This window comes from Phyllopteryx taeniolatus, chromosome 19 (genome assembly GCF_024500385.1).
Source record: "Phyllopteryx taeniolatus isolate TA_2022b chromosome 19, UOR_Ptae_1.2, whole genome shotgun sequence".
Classification (NCBI taxonomy): Eukaryota; Metazoa; Chordata; class Actinopteri; order Syngnathiformes; family Syngnathidae; genus Phyllopteryx; species Phyllopteryx taeniolatus.
The window spans coordinates 14761070-14786186 of NC_084520.1; the positions used below are offsets into that span (position 1 = coordinate 14761070).

At 43.4% G+C, this 25117-nt stretch overlaps 3 protein-coding genes across 5 annotated transcripts; 1 reads left to right on the forward strand and 2 right to left on the reverse strand.

Annotated features, from left to right (window-relative positions):
• The first annotated feature begins 247 nt into the window (after positions 1–247).
• Positions 248–11114, forward strand: LOC133469677 (MAGUK p55 subfamily member 3-like). Of its 3 annotated transcripts, none has more exons than XM_061757025.1 (19): positions 248–433; positions 3545–3707; positions 4018–4136; positions 4707–4784; positions 4863–4943; positions 5009–5146; positions 5292–5373; positions 5715–5800; positions 5875–5949; positions 6042–6238; positions 6621–6685; positions 7349–7576; positions 8285–8350; positions 8517–8675; positions 8754–8834; positions 8917–9010; positions 9108–9216; positions 9431–9553; positions 10222–11114. In XM_061757025.1, exons 2-19 carry the CDS (start codon positions 3668–3670, stop codon positions 10411–10413), a joined length of 2013 nt encoding a protein of 670 aa, XP_061613009.1. In that variant the 5' UTR covers positions 248–433; positions 3545–3667; the 3' UTR covers positions 10414–11114. The 3 variants fall into 3 exon arrangements, with proteins under 3 accessions (XP_061613009.1, XP_061613010.1, XP_061613011.1); XM_061757026.1 differs by having other exon boundaries at positions 4053–4136; XM_061757027.1 differs by lacking the exon at positions 8285–8350.
• On the reverse strand, positions 11112–15103 carry psmc5 (proteasome 26S subunit, ATPase 5). The gene is made up of 12 exons (XM_061757030.1): positions 14993–15103; positions 14411–14482; positions 14266–14335; positions 14090–14187; positions 13958–14014; positions 13015–13245; positions 12816–12942; positions 12537–12727; positions 11723–11821; positions 11547–11657; positions 11387–11473; positions 11112–11288 (listed from the first exon to the last, which is right to left on the reverse strand). Exons 1-12 carry the CDS (start codon positions 15059–15061, stop codon positions 11235–11237), a joined length of 1266 nt encoding a protein of 421 aa, XP_061613014.1. The 5' UTR covers positions 15062–15103; the 3' UTR covers positions 11112–11234.
• Positions 15104–15507: 404 nt separating this feature from the next.
• On the reverse strand, positions 15508–25077 carry smarcd2 (SWI/SNF related, matrix associated, actin dependent regulator of chromatin, subfamily d, member 2). The gene is made up of 13 exons (XM_061757028.1): positions 24564–25077; positions 23484–23674; positions 22451–22493; positions 22239–22361; positions 20583–20702; positions 18938–19033; positions 18253–18354; positions 17982–18143; positions 17777–17874; positions 16691–16826; positions 16483–16605; positions 16283–16384; positions 15508–16006 (listed from the first exon to the last, which is right to left on the reverse strand). The coding sequence occupies exons 1-13, from the start codon at positions 24714–24716 to the stop codon at positions 15953–15955; spliced, it is 1503 nt and encodes a 500-aa protein (XP_061613012.1). The 5' UTR covers positions 24717–25077; the 3' UTR covers positions 15508–15952.
• Positions 25078–25117: the final 40 nt, after the last annotated feature.

Consider the following 25117-nt stretch of genomic DNA (forward strand, 5'->3'; position numbering starts at 1 on the left):
TTGAGAGATAGTTGCTCGTCCACGGTGCTGCGTTCAGGTACAACCGAAGATTTAATAGAAATATATCGTCCTTCAGTAATGTGCGTTGCTAGATTAAATGACCACGATGCATTTTTCTAGTCTCTCGTACTATTTAAGAATCTGGTTTTCACTAAAGCGTTGCGTAGAATAAAACCAACTCGAAGTTAATGTATCGCTTTCCAAACGAATACTTGCTCTAATTGCGACAGACCACATGAAATCCCGAGGCGCCCTTGAAGGCATCGCAGGCACGAGAATGGCGACCGGCCGAGAAAGGAGGAGAAGGGAGGAGGGAGAAGGGGCAGAAATAAAAGCTCATGTGTGAACGCGGCCGAACAAGAGACACAAAAGAGGCGAAGAGGACGGGAAAAGGAAGAAAAAAAAAGAAAAGAAAAGACGAGCTTCGAACAAGGTGAGAATGCTCGTTACGGCGCGTTTGGGTCAGGCTGCCTGCCCGCCTGTAATCACAGACACCTGTGAGCAACTCTACTTTATTTTCTCCATTTAAAACCACATCCATTCATTCACAGCTGTTGCTGATAAGTGCCTTTAGCAACTGTATGTAGCATTAGCAAGTGTTTGTTTATTGGGAATACATGGAATAGTCATTTTTATAATATTATTATTGTTAGTAGTAGTATTAATATTATCATTATTATTATAATTATAATAGTAAATATTTTTTTCCCAAATCAGAGCACAAAAACAGTTAGCTTCAGTAACGAATTATTTTCTCCATCTTTGAGTTAGGTGTGTTTCCCCTCTCAGACATGATTTAATGCTCCTAATGGAAGTGAATGGATTCAGCAAGAGCTTTGCATGCGTTCACACACATCATAACGAGCTCGGTCAAAAGCTTGTAACGCTTGGCCACCGACCAAAATCCCACCGTGCCTTGCCAAAGAGACCCCTGGCCCACAAGCTGAGCTCAATCTGCAGGCTGGCTCCAGCCTCCGTCCTGCTGTGTGTGTCATGGAGGTGTTTGCAAGTCGTGTTCCTCTTGTAAGCCTCTTAAGAGCCTTCTGGCCTTTCCTGATCTCCTCGGCACTGCATTCTCTCCTCTTTGATTCGCAGCACTTCTAATTGTGCATCATCAAAAACCGCTCCAGAGAACAAACACCGGCCTCTCCGAGCTGTCGGTGCAAAGGTGTTTGAAGATATGTGCAAAGACTGAGAACCGTGAGCTATGTAGGAGTCAGTTGTGTAAACAGAGCACACAGCAACCATTTGAGTTTTCCAGATTTTGGGCCCAGGGCCTGACTTTACAAGGACCTTTAACCAGTTTAAGTCCCCATTAAACGGGTCAGTTTCTCGTGTACAACGTGTGCTACGGCTCAATGAAGTTTGGCAAACTGAATGAGGTTCTACCTGTACACGCGTACGCAGTGGAACACACACACAGCGATGGGCAGGCGGCCGCATGTCCGAATTGATGACCTCGACCCCGTTCCGTCTCGCTCCAGAGACCCGTACGACAGCAACATCTGTGTGTGTGCGCGTGCGTGCGCACACGTTTTATGGAATGGCGAGGAACCCTTGTCTGTCAATCAGGGAGCATCAAATGAAACCAAATGCTCACTAATCCTCTAATGACTTCAAACCTTCATCCTATTGTCAAATTATTTTTGAGTGTCCCCGAAATGCGTGTCCTGTTTGTGTCCCCACATAATCGTGTGTACACTACGCACATACGCGCCATGACGGGCAGATGGCCTTCTCTATGTATTGACGACTTTGCCCCGCTCCATCTCGCTCCAGAGAGTCATCCCGCAGTAAAACAAGCTTGGCAAGCAGGTGTCGTGTGTGTGCAGGGAGATTTGACCAATGTGAGTAATGTATTACGCTGACGGGGACAGCCGGATGATTGATGGATACTCAGTTTTTTGGGCTTTTCTAATTTAAGAGTCATGTTTGAGCATTTTTGGAAAGCAAGAAAAAGATGCAGCAACCGCCTCGAGTCAACCTTTGCGGATGAGCGTGACCTGGATGACTGACAATCTCGTCAGACGTAAAGAAAAACAACAACATTTGTAGCAAACGCATTTATTTTTTTTATATATTGTGACATTATGTTGAAAATGACTGGCAATTATGCGCTTAAGGTCAAGAAATGCAGAGTTACAGTACGTGTTTATTAAATACAGCTCACATACTTATCTGCCCCGAAACGTTACCTCTTTGTAAGGAGTAATTGTGGGCCAAATGAATAACTATTTTGAGTACCTTCCCATACTGCAGCAAAATCCCCCATGTCTCTGGACCACCCCCTGAAATTCAACATGTGAATTCAGTTTAACTAGGCACGTCTCGCACAAAGCAACTCTCGAGGACCCGTGCCGTCAAAGCAACAGGAAGTTGAGGCATTTTGTTTTGAAGCCATTTTTACAGTAATTTTACACATCAGTTCGTGCGATCCAAAAAGCAGTCGTCCAAAAAGGATCCAGCGGCTTGTGTCTTAAGTCTAGAATATGAAATGAAAGCAGGAGGAATCATATCTGTCATGGCAACCCTGCCAGGTGATATACAGTATGACCTTGACATGACAATATTTCACAGACGTTCACGCAAATGCGTCACAAGGACGAGCGTTTCGAGGCAGATATTCAACCGTCATTCAGAGTTGGCATCTAGTTAATGAAATGAAAATTTGAACATCAATCTTGACATCACTATACTGGCTACAGATTCAGTCAAGGAAATGATTTTGAGGGTTTCAGATTAAATTCAGCAGGTAAATCTTTACGGGCCACGCACACAGAATATGCACTGTACTCGCAGGTTTCTCTTGGAGTCTACCACTTGTCTAAACTCTCCAGCAGTGCCAACGATGCCATCTTAAATGGAGAAGGCGAGATAATGCTGCCGTACGGCCGCTGCGAATGGAGATCATTGTGAAAAGAAAAAGGGGGACGTTGTTGGCTTAGAGCGCTTGTAATTAGAGAGAGTGAGGCGATGAAGGGAGGAAGAAGCAGAGTGAAAGAGTGTGCCGTGTGGAAATGTCACTAGAAGGTGAAATGATTTGGACGGCTTTATTTACGGTTACTGGAATGCAACTAAGTGGAGAAGCTGCACAATAACTTGCAACCACTTCCCGGTGACTCCAAGTATTCAAGTCTGTCTTTGCATGCAAAGGCATCCAAGAAAGACATTTTATTTTGTTGGCTAGCAGACAGATGGATGAACAAGTGCAATCAGTGATGATCACGTGACCCCCCCCCCCCCCCCCCCACACACACACACACACACACACTCCATGGCCGAGGTTAGCGAGGCGATGCCGCAGGCCGAGACGCTTTAATCACCGAGCTGGACCTTCAAGCCGCAATCATGCACAGCAGTCAACATTAGTGACCTTATAATATATACACGAATAGTCCTTCAGAATTAAACGAGGGGCTTGTTTTGTTTAGATTGTGTCCGTCATGGACAATCTACTGCACAACTACTGGAACAGTCGGTGGCACCCAACATAAAACCTACAGCAATTTTTTTTCTTTCTTTTTTTTTTTTTTATGCTTCCCAGTTGTGTATGACATTTTTCACCTTGGCTGACCTTGAGGAGCAGCGGGCCCCATTGGAGCGACCTCGTCGCCGCGGTTCACCCTCTTTCCCCGTTCTCCCCCTCCGCACCCTCCGGCCTCCGTGAATGACTCAGCCGAGCATGCCTGTGGTGTCTGCAAACACGGGTACGACACGTGTCAAACGACGAGCGGCAAAACATTTGATGCGGTGCGCGGTCTACATCGCTGCAAACATGCAATAGTAAACACATTGTTAAATGTATTTAGGGAATGCTTCACTCCAGTCTTTGACTGGAGCAGAATGGCATGCTCGCATTGTATTCTGTTGACGATCAGCGAAATGAAACGTGTATTCTACTACTTGTAGCAGAAGGCTCTGGTTGTAAATTTGATTCCAAAACTGACTTTGTATCTCTGAATCTCGGAATCTCTGTATGTGTTGCCAACTTGCATTATACTATATGTCATCCGTTAGATTTACATGAAACCCTAGCCTTGCTCACCTCTCAGCTCCACCCTGGCGCCAACCACAAGGAGGACCTGGTCTTCCTCAAAGACGTCTTCAGTGAGAAGAGCCTCGGCTACCTCATGAAGGTACTCTGTCCATTTCTACGAGAGTTATGATGTTGTGCGTGAACATATTTTGTCAGCCTAATAGCATGATTGAGTCATTCTTGAATGTTTTTGCGCAATGAATTCAACATACAAGAAGGCTCCACTTGGTTTGATTCAACCTTAGCGCATTATGATGACCTGGATGACATTCATGTAAGTGACATTTAGTGACGAGCAGAATGAATACGTTCTTCCACTAGATGACAGAAGGTACAATCAACCTGTCGCATTTTAAAAATGCATTGAACCTTTCACATAGTCAGTGTGGCTTTCGCATTTCATATTTTGTTTTCTGTCATTCACTGAAGAATTCACCTATTCACTGTTTCTGTGCTCAAACCACGGGAAATGTATAAATATTACTATTATTAATTATCTTATTTTAGCTTGGCCAAAGCCTAGTCTTCTAGAGCAATGTGCTTTGCCGCCATCTTGTGACATCTATAGGCAATTTCAACACTTGGTCTCTATCCCCCATGAAAAGCTGTCCTGCACGTGCCTTGGCTCAACAAAGGTTGGGAAACACTGCTAATTGTTTAAAACGCGCAGATCCACGAGAAACTGAAGCAGTACGAGAAGCGCACCCCGACTCCAGTCCTGCACAGCGCCTCCTGTCTGGCGGAGGATGTAAGTGCAAGGGCGCCCTGTGCCGGCTTGTCATTTTCGTCTTTTTCTTGACTTTGAATGAGAACGTTTGTTCCCCAGCTGACAGAGGATCTTCAGGACGGGCTGCTGGAGGAGGATGGGAAAGAGCTGCTGCTTCTGCTCAGCACTCCTCACCTCAAGGTACACACGCATGCGCATACTGGTTTTACTTTCCAAACGCCGTGAACGACACGTGGACCTCGCAGGCTGTGCTGTCGGCACACGACACGGTGGCCCAGAAGAACTTCGACCCGGTGCTGCCGCCCCTGGACGTGTACGTGGATGACGAGCTGGAGGAAGAGTCGGTAAAGATCGTCCGCCTGGTGAAGAACAAGGAGCCTCTGGTGAGACGTTGGCACAGATTTAAAAAGAAAATAATAATAAATCTGTTTTGACACCCAAGTAGAGTGGATTATCTGTCTAAAAACCGAAGATTATTGCTTGTCAGTCTGATTGATGTTTATTTAGCTGTTGGGTTCCCGCATACAGGGCGCGACCATCCGGCGAGACGAGGCCACCGGCGCCGTCATCGTGGCGCGGATCATGAGGGGAGGAGCGGCCGACCGCAGCGGTGAGAGCGACGCTGCGGAAACATTTTCTCTGCGTTCACGTGTTGCACAAAAAGTTTTCCCTTTTGGGATGTTTAACCTGAACTTTCTATCAACAGGACGTCCTTGTCATCTCTGACACACAAGTGAGGAGATTACGTTGTGCAATGCTTCGCAAACTGTCAACAAGAGATTAAATCCTCCAGATTAGTGCCACGAGATTGCATATTTTGAGATTCCAAACAGGGCTCGCCCCTGGATGTTTCCATGGCGATGTTATTAATTTCACGCCAACGGGGGAATTGCGCATTTTGTTGTTTCTTGCACTCTGTGAGACTTTACGTCACGGCGTTTGTGTTGCCAGGTCTGGTGCACGTGGGCGATGAGCTGCGCGAAGTCAACGGCAACCTGATAACCCACAAAAGGCCGGATGAAATAAGTCGCATTCTGGTAAATGTCACGCTAACAACGGTTTGAATTCGGAGACCAAAGCGCTGCTTTATCCCGTGACGTTTTTCCACCAGTCACAGTCACAGGGCTCCATTACATTGAAAATCATCCCGGCCATCATGGAAGAAGACACGATGAAGGAAAGCAGGGTGATGACTTTCTCAAATGAGTACAGTGTGAATGAAAGTTATTTGAAGCCACTGTTAATGGCGTTATAATATTCCCGCCATTGTGCATGCAGGTCTACCTGCGGGCTTTGTTCGACTACGTGCCCTTGGAGGACAGAGCCACGCCCTGTCAGGAGGCGGGGCTTCCTTTTAAAAGGGGGGACGTCCTTCAGGTGGTGAGCCAGGAGGATTCCACTTGGTGGCAGGCCAAGAAAGTGGGCGACTGCAATCTGCGCGCCGCCCTCATCCCCTCCACTCACTTCCAAGAGAGGTGTGTTTTACATTTTTGGAATAAATATTAATATTATACAATTTTCTTAATTGCTAAAAAAAAAAAAAAAAAAATCTTCAGTGTTTTAATAATTTTCAAATCTATTAGAAAAGCAATCATGGGATATGTTATTTCAGGTACCCTGTTGATGAAATAGGTTATATTAATACCTCTGCCTCACATGTACATTTTATTGTTTAAAAATGCTAAATAAATTTTTTTGTCGCTCATTCTAGTAATCGATGGGATAATCGGTGAAATGATCAATTTGCAAAGATATAGCTACAGCCCTCTTTCTCATGTTTTTCTAGGATTACAAGATTATTTTTTATTGTGTCATTTTGTTTGGTAATAAAAACGTATGCTCTTTGTTCTTTGCCAGGCGCTTGAGATACCGCCTGAAGACCGGTTCCTTCCCGGTCTCAATGTGCCCGCATGTGACCACACGTAAGCCGTAATCGCCGCTCTCCTTTCCGCCATTGCCCGTATTAACCCTAACGCAACGAGCCGTTCAGATTAGATCCACGCTCGTGCGTCGTAGCGTCAAAATGTAATCTAGCCGACGAGATTCATAGAGCGATTATGGTAACGGAACAGATTACATCGATGCGCCTTTTTCAGATTCATTAGATTAGATCGAGGCTCGTGCATCGTAGCGCCGGTCAAATGTAATCTAACCGACGATATTCATAAAGAACGATTATGGAAACAGAACAGCGTTTCCTGTTTTAATCTCTACGATCTATCGTGTCATTGTCTAATTCAGATTTAGGGCGACGTTAAAAGAAAAAGGGATGCCTTGTGCAAAAACACAGGTTTTGGTGGTGATTGATCGCAGTTTTAGGACATTAGGCATCGTTAAGTTTTTTTTATAATGTGATGTGTTTCTATGTTAAGCGTTTTAGACTGTCCCCCCCCGCTAAAAAAAAGTTCATATAAAAAACATTTTTCATAAAAAAAATAAATAAAAAAAAAATGGAGATGCGGGGAGGGGGGGGGGGGCTGAATCAAAATCAGATGTTAAATTGTTTGAAAGAGGGACAGTGGTTGTCATGCTGTGTTGCTCTCCGCAGTGATTGTGTGTGTCCTTCCTTGCATTGCGGCCATCAGACGAGCGGGCTGACCGAGGTATGAAAAACACACACAATCACAAGAAACCATTTTGTTCCACTTGTACAATATCCTGTCACGTGTCCTCTTCACTGTGTTTAACCTGCTGTGTTGTGCCGAGTCCAAGTGGCTTTACCCTACCTTCCTCTCACCCTGTCTGCTCCGCCTCCTCCTCCTTCCGCTCGCTCCGCCCCGCAGACGACACCGACGTTGAGGCAAAAGACGTAGGTGAGGACGAATCACTGAATGAATGAACGGCTGTCTGTGCTGCAATCCGCTAAGTCTGTGTGCTAATCAGTGGCAGAATCTCTTCTCATTGGAGCCGTGGACTTGGATACGTGTGTGGATAGTTTTAGGGACGGGTGAATGAATCAGTATTCATTTGCGCCCGGTGCTGCCATCCAAGCATCATTGTGGGCAGATGGTGGATGGTTAAAGAGCGCTGGCATGAAATAGAGACTGTCTGACCCCATTTGGAACTTAAAACGTTCTTAAACCAAGGTAATGTTTTGCGTTGAAATGAGTGTAAATGCGATTAATTCGTTCCAGCTCCAAAATTAAGTGAGCCTTAACTTTTTTATTAGTGTGTGTGTGTGGTTAAAAATAAATATAGTGCGATATACAAATAAGTGAAAACACAAATACATTTTCAGGAAAAAAAAGGATTGAACGACAGCTTGTAACTTGAAAAACTATGTTTGGGAAATCGTAAGTCAAGGTACCGCTTATCATTATCAATTATTAGTAGAAGGAACTAGGTTTGTTTGTGCGTTATTGTGAGTCCATCAGGCTTTTGTGTGCTACGCTACTATGCTGTTGCGCGCTGTAGCTGTTTTTTGTAGCTCTTGTGGCGTGTGCTAATGTTGTGGTCTAGTAGGCGCATGAGCACCGTGTCACGATGGTGAGCTTGAACAACTGCTCTCGTTTGGATTGTAGTTTCTCCCACATCGAAGGCAGCAGCTGCCTTCTGTGGCCATGTTTTCTCGTGGGATTTTAACTCAGGTACTCTTTATTCCTCCTTCGTTCATCTTGTGTATCCACATTATTGTGTGGTGATGTGCTGTCAGATTTATTTTATATAAAATATGTGCCTTGGCTCAGTAATGGTTTGGAAACGCTGGTCTACCTTGAGCGCTAAGTTGAGTCCAATAAGTGTGTTTGACCACAGCTGGCCTGCGCCGAAGTTTACGTCTGAAGAGGGAGCGGGAGGGGTCGCCGGCGGAGCCTCGTACCCCGGATGCCAATCACGGCGATTTCCTGATCTACGAAGAAGTCGCGCTTTACCTGCCTCGGCCCGGCGAGAGGCCTCGCCTCATCGTGCTGCTCGGTGGGTGGGGTCTTACCAGAGCGCCGTCGTCGCTAATGAGAGGCTAACGACGGTGGTCGGTCCGTGTGTTGTGGTCAGGATCCCTGGGAAGTCGCGTCGCCGAGCTCAAACAGAAGGTGATCGCAGGCAACCCCAGACTTTACGGCTTGGCTGTACCTCGTGAGTGGACTCGAGCAAAACGCGCACACGCTAGCTAGTCTACGAACGTCATTCACTCATCTTTGCGTGCGCGTGACGTAAGATACCACCCGACCCCGGAGGAGTCACGAGCGAGAGGGAGTGGAGTATCACTTCATCACCAAAGCTGCTTTCGAGGCCGACATCCACAATGGCAAGTGAGTACACGACAGTACACTATATAGAACATGCAGGCGTGCTTCCGTCTTTTTCCCCCTCACAGTAACGGGAATGTTCCCACGGTTGTGTTTTCAGGTTTATTGAATACGGAGAGTACAAAGATAATTTGTACGGCACCAGTTTGGAGTCCATTCACAGAGTTCTGCTTCAAAATAAAATCTGCCTTGTGGACGTGCAGCCTGAGGTTGGTGGTGACATTACCGCTCCATTCATGATACTTTTTGTTTGTGCAGCATATAAATGAATGAATTATACATGTACTTTTAGTTTGCGTACTTTACAGTCAATTTTTGTTTGCAAATTGTACAGTCTTCATAGAATATCTATAGGTGCTTACTTTGTAGAGTATGCAGGTGCTTTTGAAATCAAATTTTCCCCTTCCCAACATTGTCACGGAGGCATTGAAAGTTCTCCGCACGCCCGCGTTCAAGCCCTTCGTCGTCTTTGTGAGACCTTCCGTCTTCGACAGCGAGAGGAAGTCTCTGAGCTCCTGTTCCTCGCTCGTCAGCGTCGCCATCACGGTGAGTGGGGAGATGTATGAATCTCCATAGCAACCGGCGATGTGAAAGAGGCCTTTGGGAAATAGGCACTTCAGTACTCCTACACAGTCAAAATGTGATTGAATACCTAAGTAAGCAACGGTGTAGAATTGTACTTATTTGGCAACATTAGACCAGTGGTTCTCAAAACCTTTTTTGGTCCAGGGACCACCTCATAATTCTAAAGTCAGTTATACAACCCTCACCCTGTTTAGAAACCCTAAAACTCTCTTTGAATCCATAAATCTGTTTTGAAACCCTAACCCTACTTTTAAACCCTTCTTTGAGACCCTGTTTCGAAACCCTACTTGGAAACTCTGACCCTGTTTTGAAACCATACTTTGAAACCCTACCCAGTTTTTCAAATCATACTTTGAAACCCTAACCCTGTTTTGGAAACCCTACTTTGAAACCAAATGTAATGTGGTTGCAGAAGTGTGCACTCCCTCTTATAACTGTGTTCAGAATAAACCAAGCAAATTGAATTCAAGCTAATGTTAAATGTGAGACAGCACAAACCTGTCACCATTTAAAGTGGGTTTGACAAACATAGGTCCTTTTTTTTTTTTTAACATCACAAACTACAATTAAAAAAATAAAATAAAATCAAGCTGAGTGACTGCATTATTGGCGGTTGATTTTGTGAGCAGGAGCACGACATCCAGGACATGAGGCAGTCAGCAGAGCGGATGGAGCAGAGCTACGGCCACTGGCTGGATTACGTGCTGGTGAAGGAGGAGCCGCTCGGTGCCGTCGCTGAGCTCCAGGCCGTGCTGGAGCGGGTGCGACAGGAGCCCCAGTGGGTGCCCCTATCCTGGGTTTTAGGACCTAGATCTTCTTGAGACCTGTACCAGCTGCCAACACCACTGTGTCAACAACTCAGCCTTGTGCTCCATTTTTTTGTCTCCTTGCCAAACTGTCCATCCACAATTACTGTTCAGTGTGCATTGACTGAGATTGTCGTGGAGATATAAACTGCAACATGACTAGTTAGTTTTGTGTGTTGCAAAGGAAAGGCATAGGGTTGCAAAGGAATTATTTCCTGTACATTTCCATGGAAATGTAAGATAGGCAATTTTTGAAATTGTCCAAATTGGAAAATTTTCATTGGAATTAAGTGGAAATTGAGGGTAAATATAAAATTTGTTTTGGTCAAACAGACATCCATGCAAAATAGCTTGCTCTCCTTGCCCGCATGAAAAGACTTTTTTTTTTAATTTTTTTTAATTTAAAATTCACTTGAGCAGTGGCGTATCTGAAGCTCACTCGTAATGAGGTTTGGACTACAAAGCAAACAAAAAAGGATCTAGCCAAAGTTTCCTATTAAGAATTCCTGTTTTGTTTCCAACTTTGAAATTTGCAGGACTTTTGCAACCCTAGTGATTCGTCATTGGACAATGTTGACTGCAAGTGCCAAATCAATCATGCTAGGCAGGATTGTTAAATATACGCACAGCACCCATTCACAGCCGCAGCTACTTGTCTAACGTTAAATGTTTTTTGTTTGCTGTTGACAACAATGAAAACTTTTAAACAAAACTCACTTTTTGAGTGGGCAATCTATTTATTTTAGAACAAATGGAACAATTACAAAGCAAACCATGAACAAAACCAGGAAAATATACATGAGACTGCATTGCGTGCAAGAGAACAAAACGGTGAGTTACTTCCATAGCTTCTTGATGGACATGTTCTTCTCGCTGTCCTTCTGCATCACCTGGAGGACAGTCGACCAAAACATTAGGAACACATTTTATCAAAAAGCGTCACATTTTGGTTAAATAAAAACAGAAAGAACAGAAGAAGAAGACTAGCCTTTGCCACAGCCATCTCAAAGTCCTCCTGTGTGACGTGTACTCTCCTCTCTCTCAGGGCGTACATGCCTGCCTCCGTGCACACGCCCTAAACACACAACACGTGTTTGAAAACAACAAAAGCGCACACGGAAAATGTCAGTCGAGTGGCGAGCCCTCACCTTAACCTCGGCGCCCGAAGCTCCGGGCATCAGCTCTGCGATCTTCCTCAGGTTGATGCCACGCGTCAGGTTCATCTTCCTGGAGTGAATCTTGAGGATGTCGAGGCGAGCCTGGTGGACGAGAAAGAAGCCGTGAGGTCACCGCCGTCGACTTTCATCATCTCAAGAGCGGCTACCTCTTCGTTCGGAGGGGGGAACTCGATCTTCCTGTCGATCCTGCCGGGCCTGAGGAGAGCCGAGTCCAGGATGTCGATGCGGTTGGTGGCCATGATGACCTGGCGTCGCCACAGATTGTTCACATTTAGGCAACGCATCACAATTAATACATTTAGTCGTACAGTGCAGTTTTCCCTTGCTATATTGCAGAGACCAGGCATTAAGGAATCATTTAAAAACTATTTTAATCATTTTAAATCTGTTGAACACATGCAGGAAGGTTACAACTACAGCTGCAGGATATTGACTATTTTTTGTCTACCAATTATCCCATCAAATAAACAGCGAAAAAAATAGATTTTGCATTATTGAACAATACAATGTGGATGTGAGGGGCAGGTATTGTTGTTGTCCACATGGCGTCACCAGCCTCACATTCTACGCTGTAGTAGCTGTGACTACGAATGCGCGTGGGGTTCAAAATGTGCGGCTTAGCCTGGTAAGTGACGTCCTTGGGAGTCAGCGAATGAGACTGTCGGGTTAGCTGTTGTGAGATCAGGTTAGCGGCTGGTTGTTACCTGGCTAACCATTAGCCAGTGCGTGTGTCGAGTTCCTGTAGCTGTAGCAGCTCAAGTATGAATGCTTATTACGTCTTCGTTTTGTTACCGTTTGCTCAATAAAGTGATTGTCTATCCTCGACCACTATATGTTCTAACTAGCGGTGTTTGGCTATATTCAATACGCTAACATTGCTAGCTATAGAAAATATATGACTGGATGAATTGAAACCCTAAGACATAAAGTGGCCCGTTTCGAAGCGACGGCATGCTCCACCTTGATGTTCTTGGTGGCCTCGAAGCCATCCAGCTGGTTGAGCAGCTCCAACATGGTCCTCTGCACCTCGCTGTCCCCGCCCGACCCCCCCTCCAGACGAGACGAGCCGATGGAGTCGATTTCATCCATGAAGATGATGGAGGGCGCGTGCTCGCGGGCCATGACGAACAGCTCGCGCACCATCCGGGCGCCTGGGTAACAAGTTGATGTGCTTACATTATTATTCAGTGGGGAAGGTAACATCTGAAACACATCTGTATTTGGGTTATGAGCTCTCACCCTCTCCGATGAACTTCTGGACCAGTTCGGAGCCCGACACCCTGATGAAGGTGCAGTCGGTGTGGTGGGCTACGGCTCTGGCCAGCAGGGTCTTCCCCGTCCCCGGAGGTCCGTACAGCAGCACGCCCTAAAACGACGACAAACGTGTTGTCAGAGGGAACGTGCCTCCAGTTTTTATGTCCTCTTCCACGTCACTCACCTTTGGCTGCGCGATGCCCAGAGCTTCAAAAAGTTCCGGGTGCTTGACGGGAAGCTCGATGACTTCCTTGATCTCCTTGATCTGCTTGTCCAGACCGCCGATCATCTCGTAGGTGGAGTCAGGGACCTTCTCCACCATCATGAGGGAAACCAGAGGGTCCACCTTGTTGGGGAGGATCTTGTGCAGCGTGTAGCTGTCGTTGCGCAGAGCCACGCGGCAATTTGGGGTCACCTGTGACAGGACGGTGGAGACGAAGCACATTTTGTCTTTGTTAAATGGATACTTCTACTACTAATAATAATAATTCTCATTTTGTTATAAAAGTGACATTTTTATGCGTACATTGACAAATCTCATTTGCAATAAATGGCCCAACATTAGTGAGAGCATTTTGTTATAGAAATTGCTACTACTATTGAAGAGCTGCACGTGAAGGTGGGTTGTTTGTGTTAACTACTCAACACAGCGATTTCTGTAACATGGGTTCATGATTGTGTACATGCTAGACACATGCGTTCCCAACACAGTTGAGATTTCAAAATTTCATACTTTTCCGAATCTTAATTTCCAAGAGTTCTCTGGAAAAAACATTTGAGTAAACAGATGTGTAACATTCTGATTCTTCATATTGCATTATGGCGTGAAATAATTTCCAGAAGATAATAGCTTGGTAACGTATCTCCTGCAAATAAAAAACAACAAACTAATTCAAAACCATAAAACTCTCCTTGAACCCAAATTTGAGGACTATGTACTCATATTACCACTTTTACGTAAGTAGTTTCTCATAATAAAACCATTTTCCCTCAATAATAAAATTATTTTTTTATAATTTGTAAAAAATTTAATCCTAATTTGTTTTACGTTTAAGTATAATAATGTGCAGACTATTTGATACATGATGTATGAGTTCAAACAAAATTAAAAATGCCACAATACTCACATCATTGATGTCAATGTTCTTATCCACATCCACCACAAATTTTCCTTCAGGATGTACCTGGGGGGGGGGGGGGGGGAAGATAATTTACATCTGTGCGCAAAGTGTATTTTGTACAAAAAGTAGTGCACATACCTTGACCAAGACTTTCTTTTTGTCCATGACCCTGACCACTTCTCCTACGTAGGAGCCTTGCTCCTGAAGCAGCTGCAGCTCCTCACGGAGGAGACGCACTGACACACAAACATTTGGGATTATTATAACTATTATTCAACAAATCCATATTATCTGTCAACCTTGCGCGTGCGTACCTTTAGCATTGAGCTCATTCCTCTGTGCTTGCAGTCTTCTGAGATTCTGGCTCTTCTCGTTCACGGTCAACTGTTGGAAAAAAGAAAATTAGATTAGAGGGGCAACATTTTTTGGGGGGGGAATGTAGAAATGACTTCATCTTACCTGTAACTCTTCTATTTTCGATAAGTAGTATTGGCGGAGACCCGAGCCACCTTTACTCTCTCCCATCTCCATCTGCAAAGTTAGTCAAACAAGCATGAAAAACAACATAACACTGAAATGTGGTAATAATTAGTCACATATTGTACACTCGCATTTGAACGAGTGCAAAGACGAAAATGCATCGAAACGCATGCAAATGAGGGCAAAACGAGCAACGAGCTCTGACGCATAGTCTTCATATGCTAGTCGGCAGGGAGATTAACAGCGCAAACAAACAGCGTGGTCAAAATATTGTCTCTCGTTGTAGTCTAAACGTTGACGGCAAACTAAAGCGCTTACAGTCATTAACGCGTGAAGTTGACACAGAGCTGGTTAGCTCGTCGACTAGCCTAGCCACAATGATACAGCAAACCGGGGGCAACATTGTTTTGAATCAAGTCAGGCTTCAACAATAAACTACAATCGTACTACTAGTTTCTAATTGTTTGAATTGACTAGAATATAGAAATATAAACATGGCGGCGACGTTTAAAGGCAATTCTAGGACTAAAGTCTCGAAAAGTGCCGAAAAATCCACCTTACATTGTCAGTGCTGTCGCCCTCCATCTTGGAAAGCTCGCATCCGTTGGACAGCTGACGAATTTCCGGCATATTTCTTCTTCTGGGGAAATATATGGGGATCTGCGCAGAGCGCCGTCTACTGGTCAAAACCGACGCAGAGTTAGCGTTACCGTAAGTCAACCATTAGGAGGGCACTCAAAATCAATACTACCGCTTTTAAATGCCCACCCATCTCTTTTTATTTTATACAGAAATGAACCTAACGTGCATGTTTTGGAATAGCAATGATAATGTGCCAATATATCAACTTATTACTGGTTTCTATTCCTATCATTTTGTACGCTATAATTCCAAATGTCGGAGGTGTGTTCATTTGTTGACTGCGGGGTAGTTATTTGAAGGGTAATTATATTGCTACAACCAGAACCGGTCACACCAGTTTCAAACTGAAGCACCTGAGCTCTCTGACTAGTCTTAACATGCACTTTCATAGCTTAACTTCAGTTCTTTGTACAACTCAGAGAGCACCAGTGTAGTAATGTGTCATTTGTCAGTATGTTTATTAAAATAAGACTCCAAACATATGAAACATAAAGAGCTTTGCTTGAAGTTAAAACAACATGCAAATATTTAACCCAAAAACAAAAAGGAAGCAACATTTCATTACAAACAATTTGGCACATTGGTGAGCATGGAATGTAGAAGGAAACGTAAGCGATCCCGTGCAACAAAAATGAAGAGCTGGCTCGTGCAATTACAAACTATTATAAACTACACACACATTGATGGTCAGACACAATGTTTCAATCCTACTTATGTACCTCAAACAACATACTAACATACACAAATAAGTAAACATTCAGGAAGTAATAAACTAATAATAATAATCATTCCCCACACAAAAGTATTACTGGAATGTCAGGATGGCTTGTAAACATTTGAACTTGGACTAATTGTTAATAAAGGCGACAAGTTCACTCTTTAGGTGAGTCGGATCCCAAGAACCTGCTCCAGCTCTTGTCTTCTCTGCTGCACCTGAAAGTGAAGTAGGAGGAGGATGTCAGAACAGGGGAAAAAAGAAGGAAACATAAAAGAAAGGGAAAAAAAGAAAGAAGAAAAAGATGACAAAACAAGAAAAAGGGAAAAAAGAGGAAAAGGAAATGAAAAAGAGAAAAAGAAAAAAAACAGAAAAAAGGGGAAAGAGAAAGAAAAAGGACAAGGAAAAAGAGAAAAAGAAAAAAATGGACGATGATGTCAGTCATGATTTAGAAAGTGTACCGCGGGGGTGAATTGTTTCGTATATTGACGTACTTTGGAATAAACGTATCTGCCGACCGCCTCTGTCATCCATGGCGCCTGGTAGAACTCAGTCCTCCTCTCCTCCTCTGGATTTCCTGTCACATCTGTCATCAGCTGGAAAAAAATGACCGAAAGTAAACAATTGAACAACAAAGTGGCGTTATGGTTGGAAAAAAATAATAATAATAATCTTCTCATATGAAAATGTTCACCTTCAGATCTCTACACTGAGACTTGAGCCAGTCCTGAATGAAGTCCTGAGGATTATTACTGAAGCTCAACATGAAGTCTCTCTCGGTCTTCAGCTGGTTGATGTACTCGATGGTCTCGTGTATCTGCGAATGCAAAGCAGCAAGTGTCACATGCACATTTTCTTCTGTTTTTCTATAGTTTGCCCAGAGTGTCGCCGCCTACAATGACCTTTGTCTCCAGCGCCGCGATTTCTTGCTGGTTGGTGGTGGACGACAAGAAGCTGCTCATTTGGGTTTTGAGCGGGTCGTCCACCTCCACGTCGATGTCATAGCACGCCGTCTTCTTCTGGTCATTGGGGTCCACGCTGGTCAAAAAGACAAAAAGATGGATTTGCGTTCCCTAAAATGGATTTGTAATTACTTATGGATGCCACAAGATAGCGGCAAAGCACTTAAACGGAGAGGATCATAAATCTCCGACCCCACGCATCTAGCGTGTACCCGATCCCGTGTTACATAAACAACTATATTCAGTAGTTAAAATTATTCAAAACAAAACGACCTTCAAATGAGGCTCTTAACACATTCACTGCCATTGACGGCTTTAGAAGTCAAATATCCATGTTAACTGGGAAGGCTGGCAGCGAATGAGTTAACAAACTAGCACAAACTGACGTGACTTCGCACGTGGGCAAACAGATATGTGCACTAGCACTTTACACAAAAGTTAAACAAAACTTGATTTCACTTTTGACCAACAACAAAGCAGGACATCCCAAATGCAGGAGAGAAAACAAGATTGCACCAGATGGCGCCAAAGTAATACATTTATTGCTTTGGCCTGAGCACAAAACAGCAAAGAGACCGGATTTTCAGTGAATAACAGCACATAAATTCCAAAAGAAATTTGTGAAAATGCGAACTCACGAAGGCCAAACAGCAAATATGCAGAGGATCACTGCATACAGAGACTGAGCCCTGCCGCAAATAGCGAAAATTGAATAATTGACGCCCCCACAAAATGTTTATAACTGCTGTTAAATGCCACCAGATTGCGGCAAGCCACTACTTTACTATTTCTAAATGAAATTCCTCTCCTCATTTCAACATAGTCCTTGAGACCAAGATGTCCCAAAAGAACGGCCTTATTCTGATTTAATGTGGGTTTTTTTCTCTGTACCATGCCACATCATCCGAGTTGTGCCAACGGAGAGCAATAAATGGGAATTGCGTCACTTGAATGCAGTGTAAATCCAGCCAACAAGATTCTGGGCGTGCTGGATTAAAGAGAGGGCTTCAATCCAAACAACCATACCTGATCATGTGATTGATTACGATGGGGTCAGGGTGCTGGAGCAGCCCGGCCAGTTTCATGGGAATCTCAGAGAACCTCATGCGACCGCAGCCAAATATCTGTTCAAGCACAGCATATGTGTATTAAAAAAAAAAAAAAAAGAAAAAAAAAAGAAAAAGCTGTGATAGCAGCGGAAGTGGTGCTTGGGTGTCTCTTCTTATCCGACCTTCTTGAAATAGTGATTGCAGTTGATGTACTCCTTCTCGTGACTGTCTTGCAGCTTGTTGTTCTTGATGTAGAGCCAAAGAGCTTGCATGATGCTGGCCCGCGTCTGCGTGTGCACTCCCAGCAGCCGAGCCAGCCGCAGATCCAGTTTGTACTGAGGAGGCTGTGCCAGCAAACAGAGAGAGTTTAAAAAAAAAAAAAACAGTTGAGCATTTAAAAACAAATAAAATAAGTTCAGTTAGAAAGGCGGAGGCGTGGAAGAGCACACACACCTGGTGGTCGAGCATGAGCAGAAGGGTGCATTTGACGTTCACGTCGCCAGGCCTTTTCACCTGGAAACCGTCCGTCTCCTGAGTGGTGGGCATTCTGTGCCACTGACACATTGACGGACAATAAATCACTTTAAATAATATGCCATGCAAAAGAAATAATAATCACTTTGTCCAATTGTTGGGTAGAAGTAGTGGACTGACAAGCTGATAGCGTTAATAAATAGTAAACTATATTAAAAGAGTCCACTTACGTTTTGTATATGCCAGCTATTAAACCTTCCTGAGGCAATTATGCTATTAGGCTAACGATCTGTGAAAAATACATTTTCCTTATCTTGTGCCATTTAACATTAATTAAATAATCATTTAATTGATCCTTAATTTTCAATCTTTTTCAGGAACTAGGTTCAAATGAAAGTAGGACAGGAGCCATTTGAAAAAGGGCTGGTTTAACCTCGACGTGTTGCAATCAAATGTTTTCGGACTGACCGTGTCGGGCCACGATCCAGATCCGAGCTCTCTAAGCACTGACATTGAACCATGTCAAACAAAATGCCCGTTCCAAAAAAGCTTAACGATTCCATCTGAATTCCATTTTCTGGTCAAGTCAGGCTGGCGAAAGAAACCATTGCTGCTTTCCACATGTTGAAATTCAAAGTCGAATGCTTGCCCGCTTATGTCATACCTCCACCAAGTGGTTGTCGGGTCCGTAGAGCTCCTTATCGAGCTCGATCACCAAGCTCTTAAAGAAAGATGAGAACTTCCTCTTCTGCTTGCCAGGCTGGGAACACAGTGTGTGTAACAGAACATGAAAACACACACACACACACACACACACACACAACAAAGGCTGCAGTGCAAAAACTAAAATCGAACCAAGATTAAATCTCGATTCGCAAGGCAAAATATGTTTGTTCTTTGCCTGCCAAGATATTTTTTCATACCGGGCAGTTTTTGTGGAAGAGCATTTCAGAACTGTTTCAAGCACTTCAGTGATTCTCAAAGTGTGGTATTAGAACCAAAAATGACGTTAAAATGTTAAATATTACAGTGGCTTTAACCTTTTTTTTTTTTTTTTTTTTCTTAAATCTAGTACAGTACATTTAAGTACAGTTCAGTTTTATTTTCAAACATTTATTTAGGTGTGTTTAACTCCTATGTGTAATACATTTTAAATGCATTAATTAAATTAAGCACATGTTCCTATATTTAAGCACAGTGTCAATATTCAAACTGTGCATAATGTTACATTGGCTTATATTTTTTATTATTACTTTTTTTAATCCACTAGTCCATTTGCTAAGTACAGTTCAGATATATTTACCTTTTAAGTATACATTTGTATTTTATTTTTTATAACTTTTTGTTTTCAAACAGTGTGAGGTATATATATATTTTTTTTTATATCTTAGGTGCAATACATTTTAATCGCATCATTATTTAAATAGTATATTTCCCTATGTTTAAGCACAGTGTTTATGTAAATATACTTTGTAATTATAAAACCCCTTAGGCCAACAATTCTACTGTATTTTAATGATGGTGATTATAGTGGTACTTGGAAAGGTTTTTTTTTTTAGGTGGTACTTGGTGTAAAACATTTGAGAACCTCCCATGTACAGTAGGTAGTACAAATACACCAGTTTTAAGACGTAGGTGCGCGTTTTTGAAGCTAGCTGTGTTTTCTTTCTTTTTTTTTTTTTTTTTTCCCAGAAATCTTGCCAAGTTTTCCTCTGCTACTGGAAGATAATTTAAAGTAATAAAGTCCTCACTTCATTACTTTCTTTCCTAGTTTTTTAACCCTATTTTTTTTGCAGCGTTCTCTCCCGGTTTCAGCTGCATTGTTGCGCGCTGACCAAATTGGGGGTGGTGAAGCATTATTAAAAAAAAAAAATAAATAAAAAGTGTCGACAAACAGAAAAAATAAAAGCTGTGAGCACGCCCGCTCCCTCCCCAGCCCTGTAGAAGCATGTTTGCACAACATGACCTCTTTCACTTCTCTTCTGACATCCTCCTCGTCTGTGAGTGCATGCCTGAACATCCCCTTCATGTGGCCCCAGATGACACCGCGAGTGGTGCTGGAATTGATGGAGGGAGGAGAGGCATGTCAGCCGCGTGGTATGTAACGGCCTGCGGTTTCAATTCCCGCCTTCGAAAACCAGCGCAAGGGCCTGCGTGTCAGCAGTTCGGGGTGGAGCGGAGGAGCGCAGTAAACGCACATCTGGACGCCTTGCCCGAGCCAACCGGCCGTAGCCAAGTGAGCCGGAAGAGGCGCAAACAATGAAGCCCGAAATACAAAACGGAGAGAGATTTGAGCAGGATTCGCTTACTTCTTCCAGAAGTTTTCCCTCCACTCGCAATTCCCAAGAGGACACCTTCTCTGCCTCGTCGCCCTCGGGCTTGCACGGGGTGTACGTGTTGGAAATGTAGATCCTCAGCTTGCGCTTTTGCTGCGTCGTTGAAAAGGAAACAAACAAGCAAAGCTTTTAGACACTCTGGCGCCTGCTAAATCAAGAGCGAAGGTTAAAAAATTATAAGCAGATTTAAAAAAAAAAAAATGTTTTGTTTTTTTTAAAGTATCATGAGTTACCAGCCCAAGACAATCTGATCTATTGAATCAAATTTTGCTGGAAACTTCACTCACAAATCACAACATTAGTTACATTTCGGCACAAAAGACACAGTCATAGAGTGCTGAGAGCTGTTTCCAATTATGTTTTCATAGTTCATAGATACAGTAAATAAGCCTACCAAAATGAAGCTAGTTTTGTCTACATTACTCACAGCATTCACAATAAAACACAAAAAGGTAATACAAGAAAATACAAATACGGAATGGTGGTGTACCCCAGGGAAGCGACTTGGGGCCTTGGTTTTTCTGTATGTTTCAAAGGGCATTTGCCAACATTCCTTGCAAGACAACGGGGAAAATTAAGAACAGATTGTGATATTATTTAATACAAAGCAGCCATCCAGTTTCTATACTATTTATCTTCATGCCGATCAATGGGGAGCTGGAGCATATCCAAGCTGACTAGAAGAGTGGCAGGGTACACCCGAGACAAGTCAGGAGCAAATGGCTTTGTTGATACTTCTTTTCATATAACATCCGATGGCAGAAAATACTAACAAAAGTACATTTCCCACATGAGGGTTTTTATTTATTTATTTACCAGTGAGACAAAATAAGTTAAAATTCCGGAGGAATCAAATATGAAATGGTGGTGTATCGAGTATCAGGGAAGTGATTTCGCGCCAATACTTTTCTATACAATTTAACTCAGGATGGGCATTTGAGTAATTGTCCTTGATCTACTTTGTGGAACATTAGATATAACTTTATTATTATTTTATTAATTTCACCACGTGAAATTGGAATTGTGGTATACCACAAGGAAATTATTTCAGTCCATAGCATTTCAACATGTTTGAGTGCGGGATGGACAATTGCCAACATTTCCTTGATAAACAATTTTTACAAATATTTCTTAAACTAATCTTAGATGGCAGATAATATCCACAGAAAAGTATTTCTCCCACTTAGATTATCCATCCATCCATCCATTTTCTGAGCCGCTTCTCCTCACTAGGGTCGAGGGCGTGCTGGAGCCTATCCCAGCTGTCCTCGGGCAGGAGGCGGGGTACACCCTGAACCGGTTGCCAGCCAATCGCAGGGCACATACAAACAAATAACCATTCGCACTCACAGTCATGCCTATGGACAATTTAGAGTCTCCAATTAATGCATGTTTTTGGGATGTGGGAGGAAACCGGAGTGCCCGGAGAAAACCCACGCAGGCACGGGGAGAACATGTAAACTCCACACAGGCGGGGCCGGGGATGGAACCCGGGTCCTCAGAACTGTGAGGCTGACGCTCTAACCAGTCGGCCACCCACTTAGATTATAAGTAATGTACTTATGTGGTTTATTGACTATGAAGTGCAAATAAGTGTCAGAATACTGCTATAAATATCCATTTATGTACCATAATGGGCTTTTTTATAGCCTCCTGTATCTCCATACGCTTACGGGCGATGGTCTGGTCTAGTTTCCTCTCAAAAGCCAAGAGATCCATGTAGGCCTGAGACTCTGGCACCAGGTCGCGGATCTAAAGGATGAGGATATGGCTTTATGAAAAATACCGTTGACAATTCCCCAAAGTAAATCCTGGTAAGAGGGGTTTCAAAAGTTTCTCACTCTCTGTGGTAGAACCTTGTCGGCCATCTTGCGTCTTTTTGCCCTAAAAGAAAAAAGATCACACGAATGTTTATATCAACCGCCAGCTTAAATATGATAAATCATGGAAACTTCCAGTGACTCATTCATCACACAATTGTTAAAAGAAACATCAGACTGATTTATAAATGGTCTAGAAATGATTTGTGTTTAATCACACAGTTCCACCTCATTATGAATCTTTTGAAGCACTCTCGGAAGAATCCGACGTGTTCCTTTAGGCGCACTCATTGTTCTCCGGGAAGCATTCGGCACGCCATGAAAGAGCTTCATTGTGGATGAGACTCCAAACGCAGCCTCACCTCAAGGCTTGCCGCAGTTATGAGCGTGGCATCAAAGAGCAGTTTGAAGTCACAAATAGCCGCCAGTGTCTAGTCACGGGATGATGAGACTACTGCAAGCCTTGTGTCCATGCGGTCGCAGATGTGTTCAGCGCTCGACAAACGGACTACAGTGGAATAACGTACTAGAAATTAAGGGTGTTGCTCTGTTAAATAGGCTAAGATAACAAGCTACCGGTATGATTGTTTACAGCCCATTGGTTTATTAAGAGTTACCAGTAAGCGACAAAAAGGTATAATCCTGGTGGAATCCAAATACAAAACGGTGGTGTACCGCAGGGCAGTGATTAAGGCCCATAGATTATGTACTTTTGAACGAGAGATGGGCATTTGCCTAAATTTCCTTGTTAGACAACGGGGAAAATTTACACACATTCAATTAATCGCAAGTTGTTGTTTTTTTGTTTAATTACTTTATGCTAGTAGTTACACTAACTAGTATTGCTACTACTTTGAGCAATTCTGGGTGTCACTCTGGGTTTAAGTGCTTGACATTCCTTACACTTTCCCCCATCACTTCAGTGATTGCGCCACTTATGATACTGAAGAGAAGTTTATCAATCTGTAGCAATGCCAAACCTTGTCTTGGCCAATCAGAATTAAGAACCGCTAGTTATTCTTTCATCACACACTCTCACTTCTCCACTCTTTACCCTCGCCGGTGTCCTCCTAGCGCCTCTTGCTGCTGGTGATGAAATAAGCGCTTTCGTGAGGTATCGATGGGTGCAGGAGGCCGCATGCCGGGCCGCATGGGCATGCCGCTGCCACCGTATGAGGGACCGGGAAGCTGACCCCCTATTGAGCCCATGGGACCCGCAACTCTGCCGAGTGGCAACCCCGGACGCTGGACAAGCAGGGGCAAAAGAAAATATGTTTTTGACGCGTGATATGCATAACAACAACAACAATAAAATTCACATCTGAAGGCTTTCAATGTTTGAATGTTTATTTTGAACATGAAAACAGTACAATCGACAACAGCAAGAATTTTTGAATATTTTGGGCTAAATTATTATTAACTTGTGTTAATTATAGGAATATGGCAATTACTGGTTGTAATGGAGTATAAACAAGAACAAATTAAAGACAAATACTTGTTTACTGTATTGTAGATTTTTAAGCTATCTGTAGTTTACTTGGTTGATTTTTTTCTGATGACTTTATACCTGTATTGCCTACATTTGAAAACAGATATCGTTCAGGACTTTGCAAACCGCAAACTATGTGAACTTGCAGACAAGGAGGAGGACATGTTTGGCCAATGTTAGCATTTATTTTTTTTATGAGCACATGGCGGACTCTGACTTCGCAACGTGTTTCAGATAGCATGATGACTGTCTACTGTTTAAGAAATGCATTTCACATTTTTGGAAGTGTTCCTTGAATGGGTGATATTGACACCATGTGGGCTCCAACTGAGCACATGAGGCTCACTGACAGATGGTGCTGGTGATTAACTTTTAATATCAGGGAAACTCACAGAGGCATTTTAACCGCTTTAATATAAATGTTAAAAAAAATAAAAATTAATAAAAATACAAAATAAAAAAAAGTTCCCTCGTGACTTGTGAGTAATCGTTACTCTCGAATGCGGAAGCGCGACACACTCGCTACCTTTATAACGAGATAGTTTAGTCATTAACACTCAATTTAGACGGAGAACAATGAAATGCACACACTTGCTACGTAGACTTGAAGCGAATATAAGCGTTTAAGCGACGCGGAAGACCGACCTGGGGGTACTGCGGTGCGGTGCTCATGGAGCGGGGATATCCTGCCGCGGCCGGCGGCATCCCGGGCATCCTCAAGGCGGCGGCGAGTCCGACGTTCATGGGGTTCAAACTGGGGCTCATGGTCGGGCCCGGCAAGTTTCCTCTCGTCGCCATCTCTCAGTGGGAACAAATGTCGGCGTGAGGTGCTGCACTGAGCGTGTTTGTTCCAAGTTGGAACTTCTTCTCTTCTTCTTCTTCTTCTTCTTCTTCTTGACGTTACCTCGACTCGGTTTGACAGCGCCGAGTGTCAACAAAGGGGGAAACAATTATTATTATTTTTAAATCAACTTAGTCGACTTCAGTCGTGCAAAGTTCCAGGGCTTTGTTTAAAACTACTTGTCCTTGTCCGAAAACCGAACTGCGGTGGCTGTTGGTCGGAGTATAAACATTTTTAACCAGCTAACAGTGGCTGAATGTGTGCCATTAAAAAGCTCGAGTGAGGGCAGTGTTTTTAAGTCAAGAGTTAGCGTGTCCAATGCTGCCTTCACAACACCCTGTAATTTGGAAACACACAT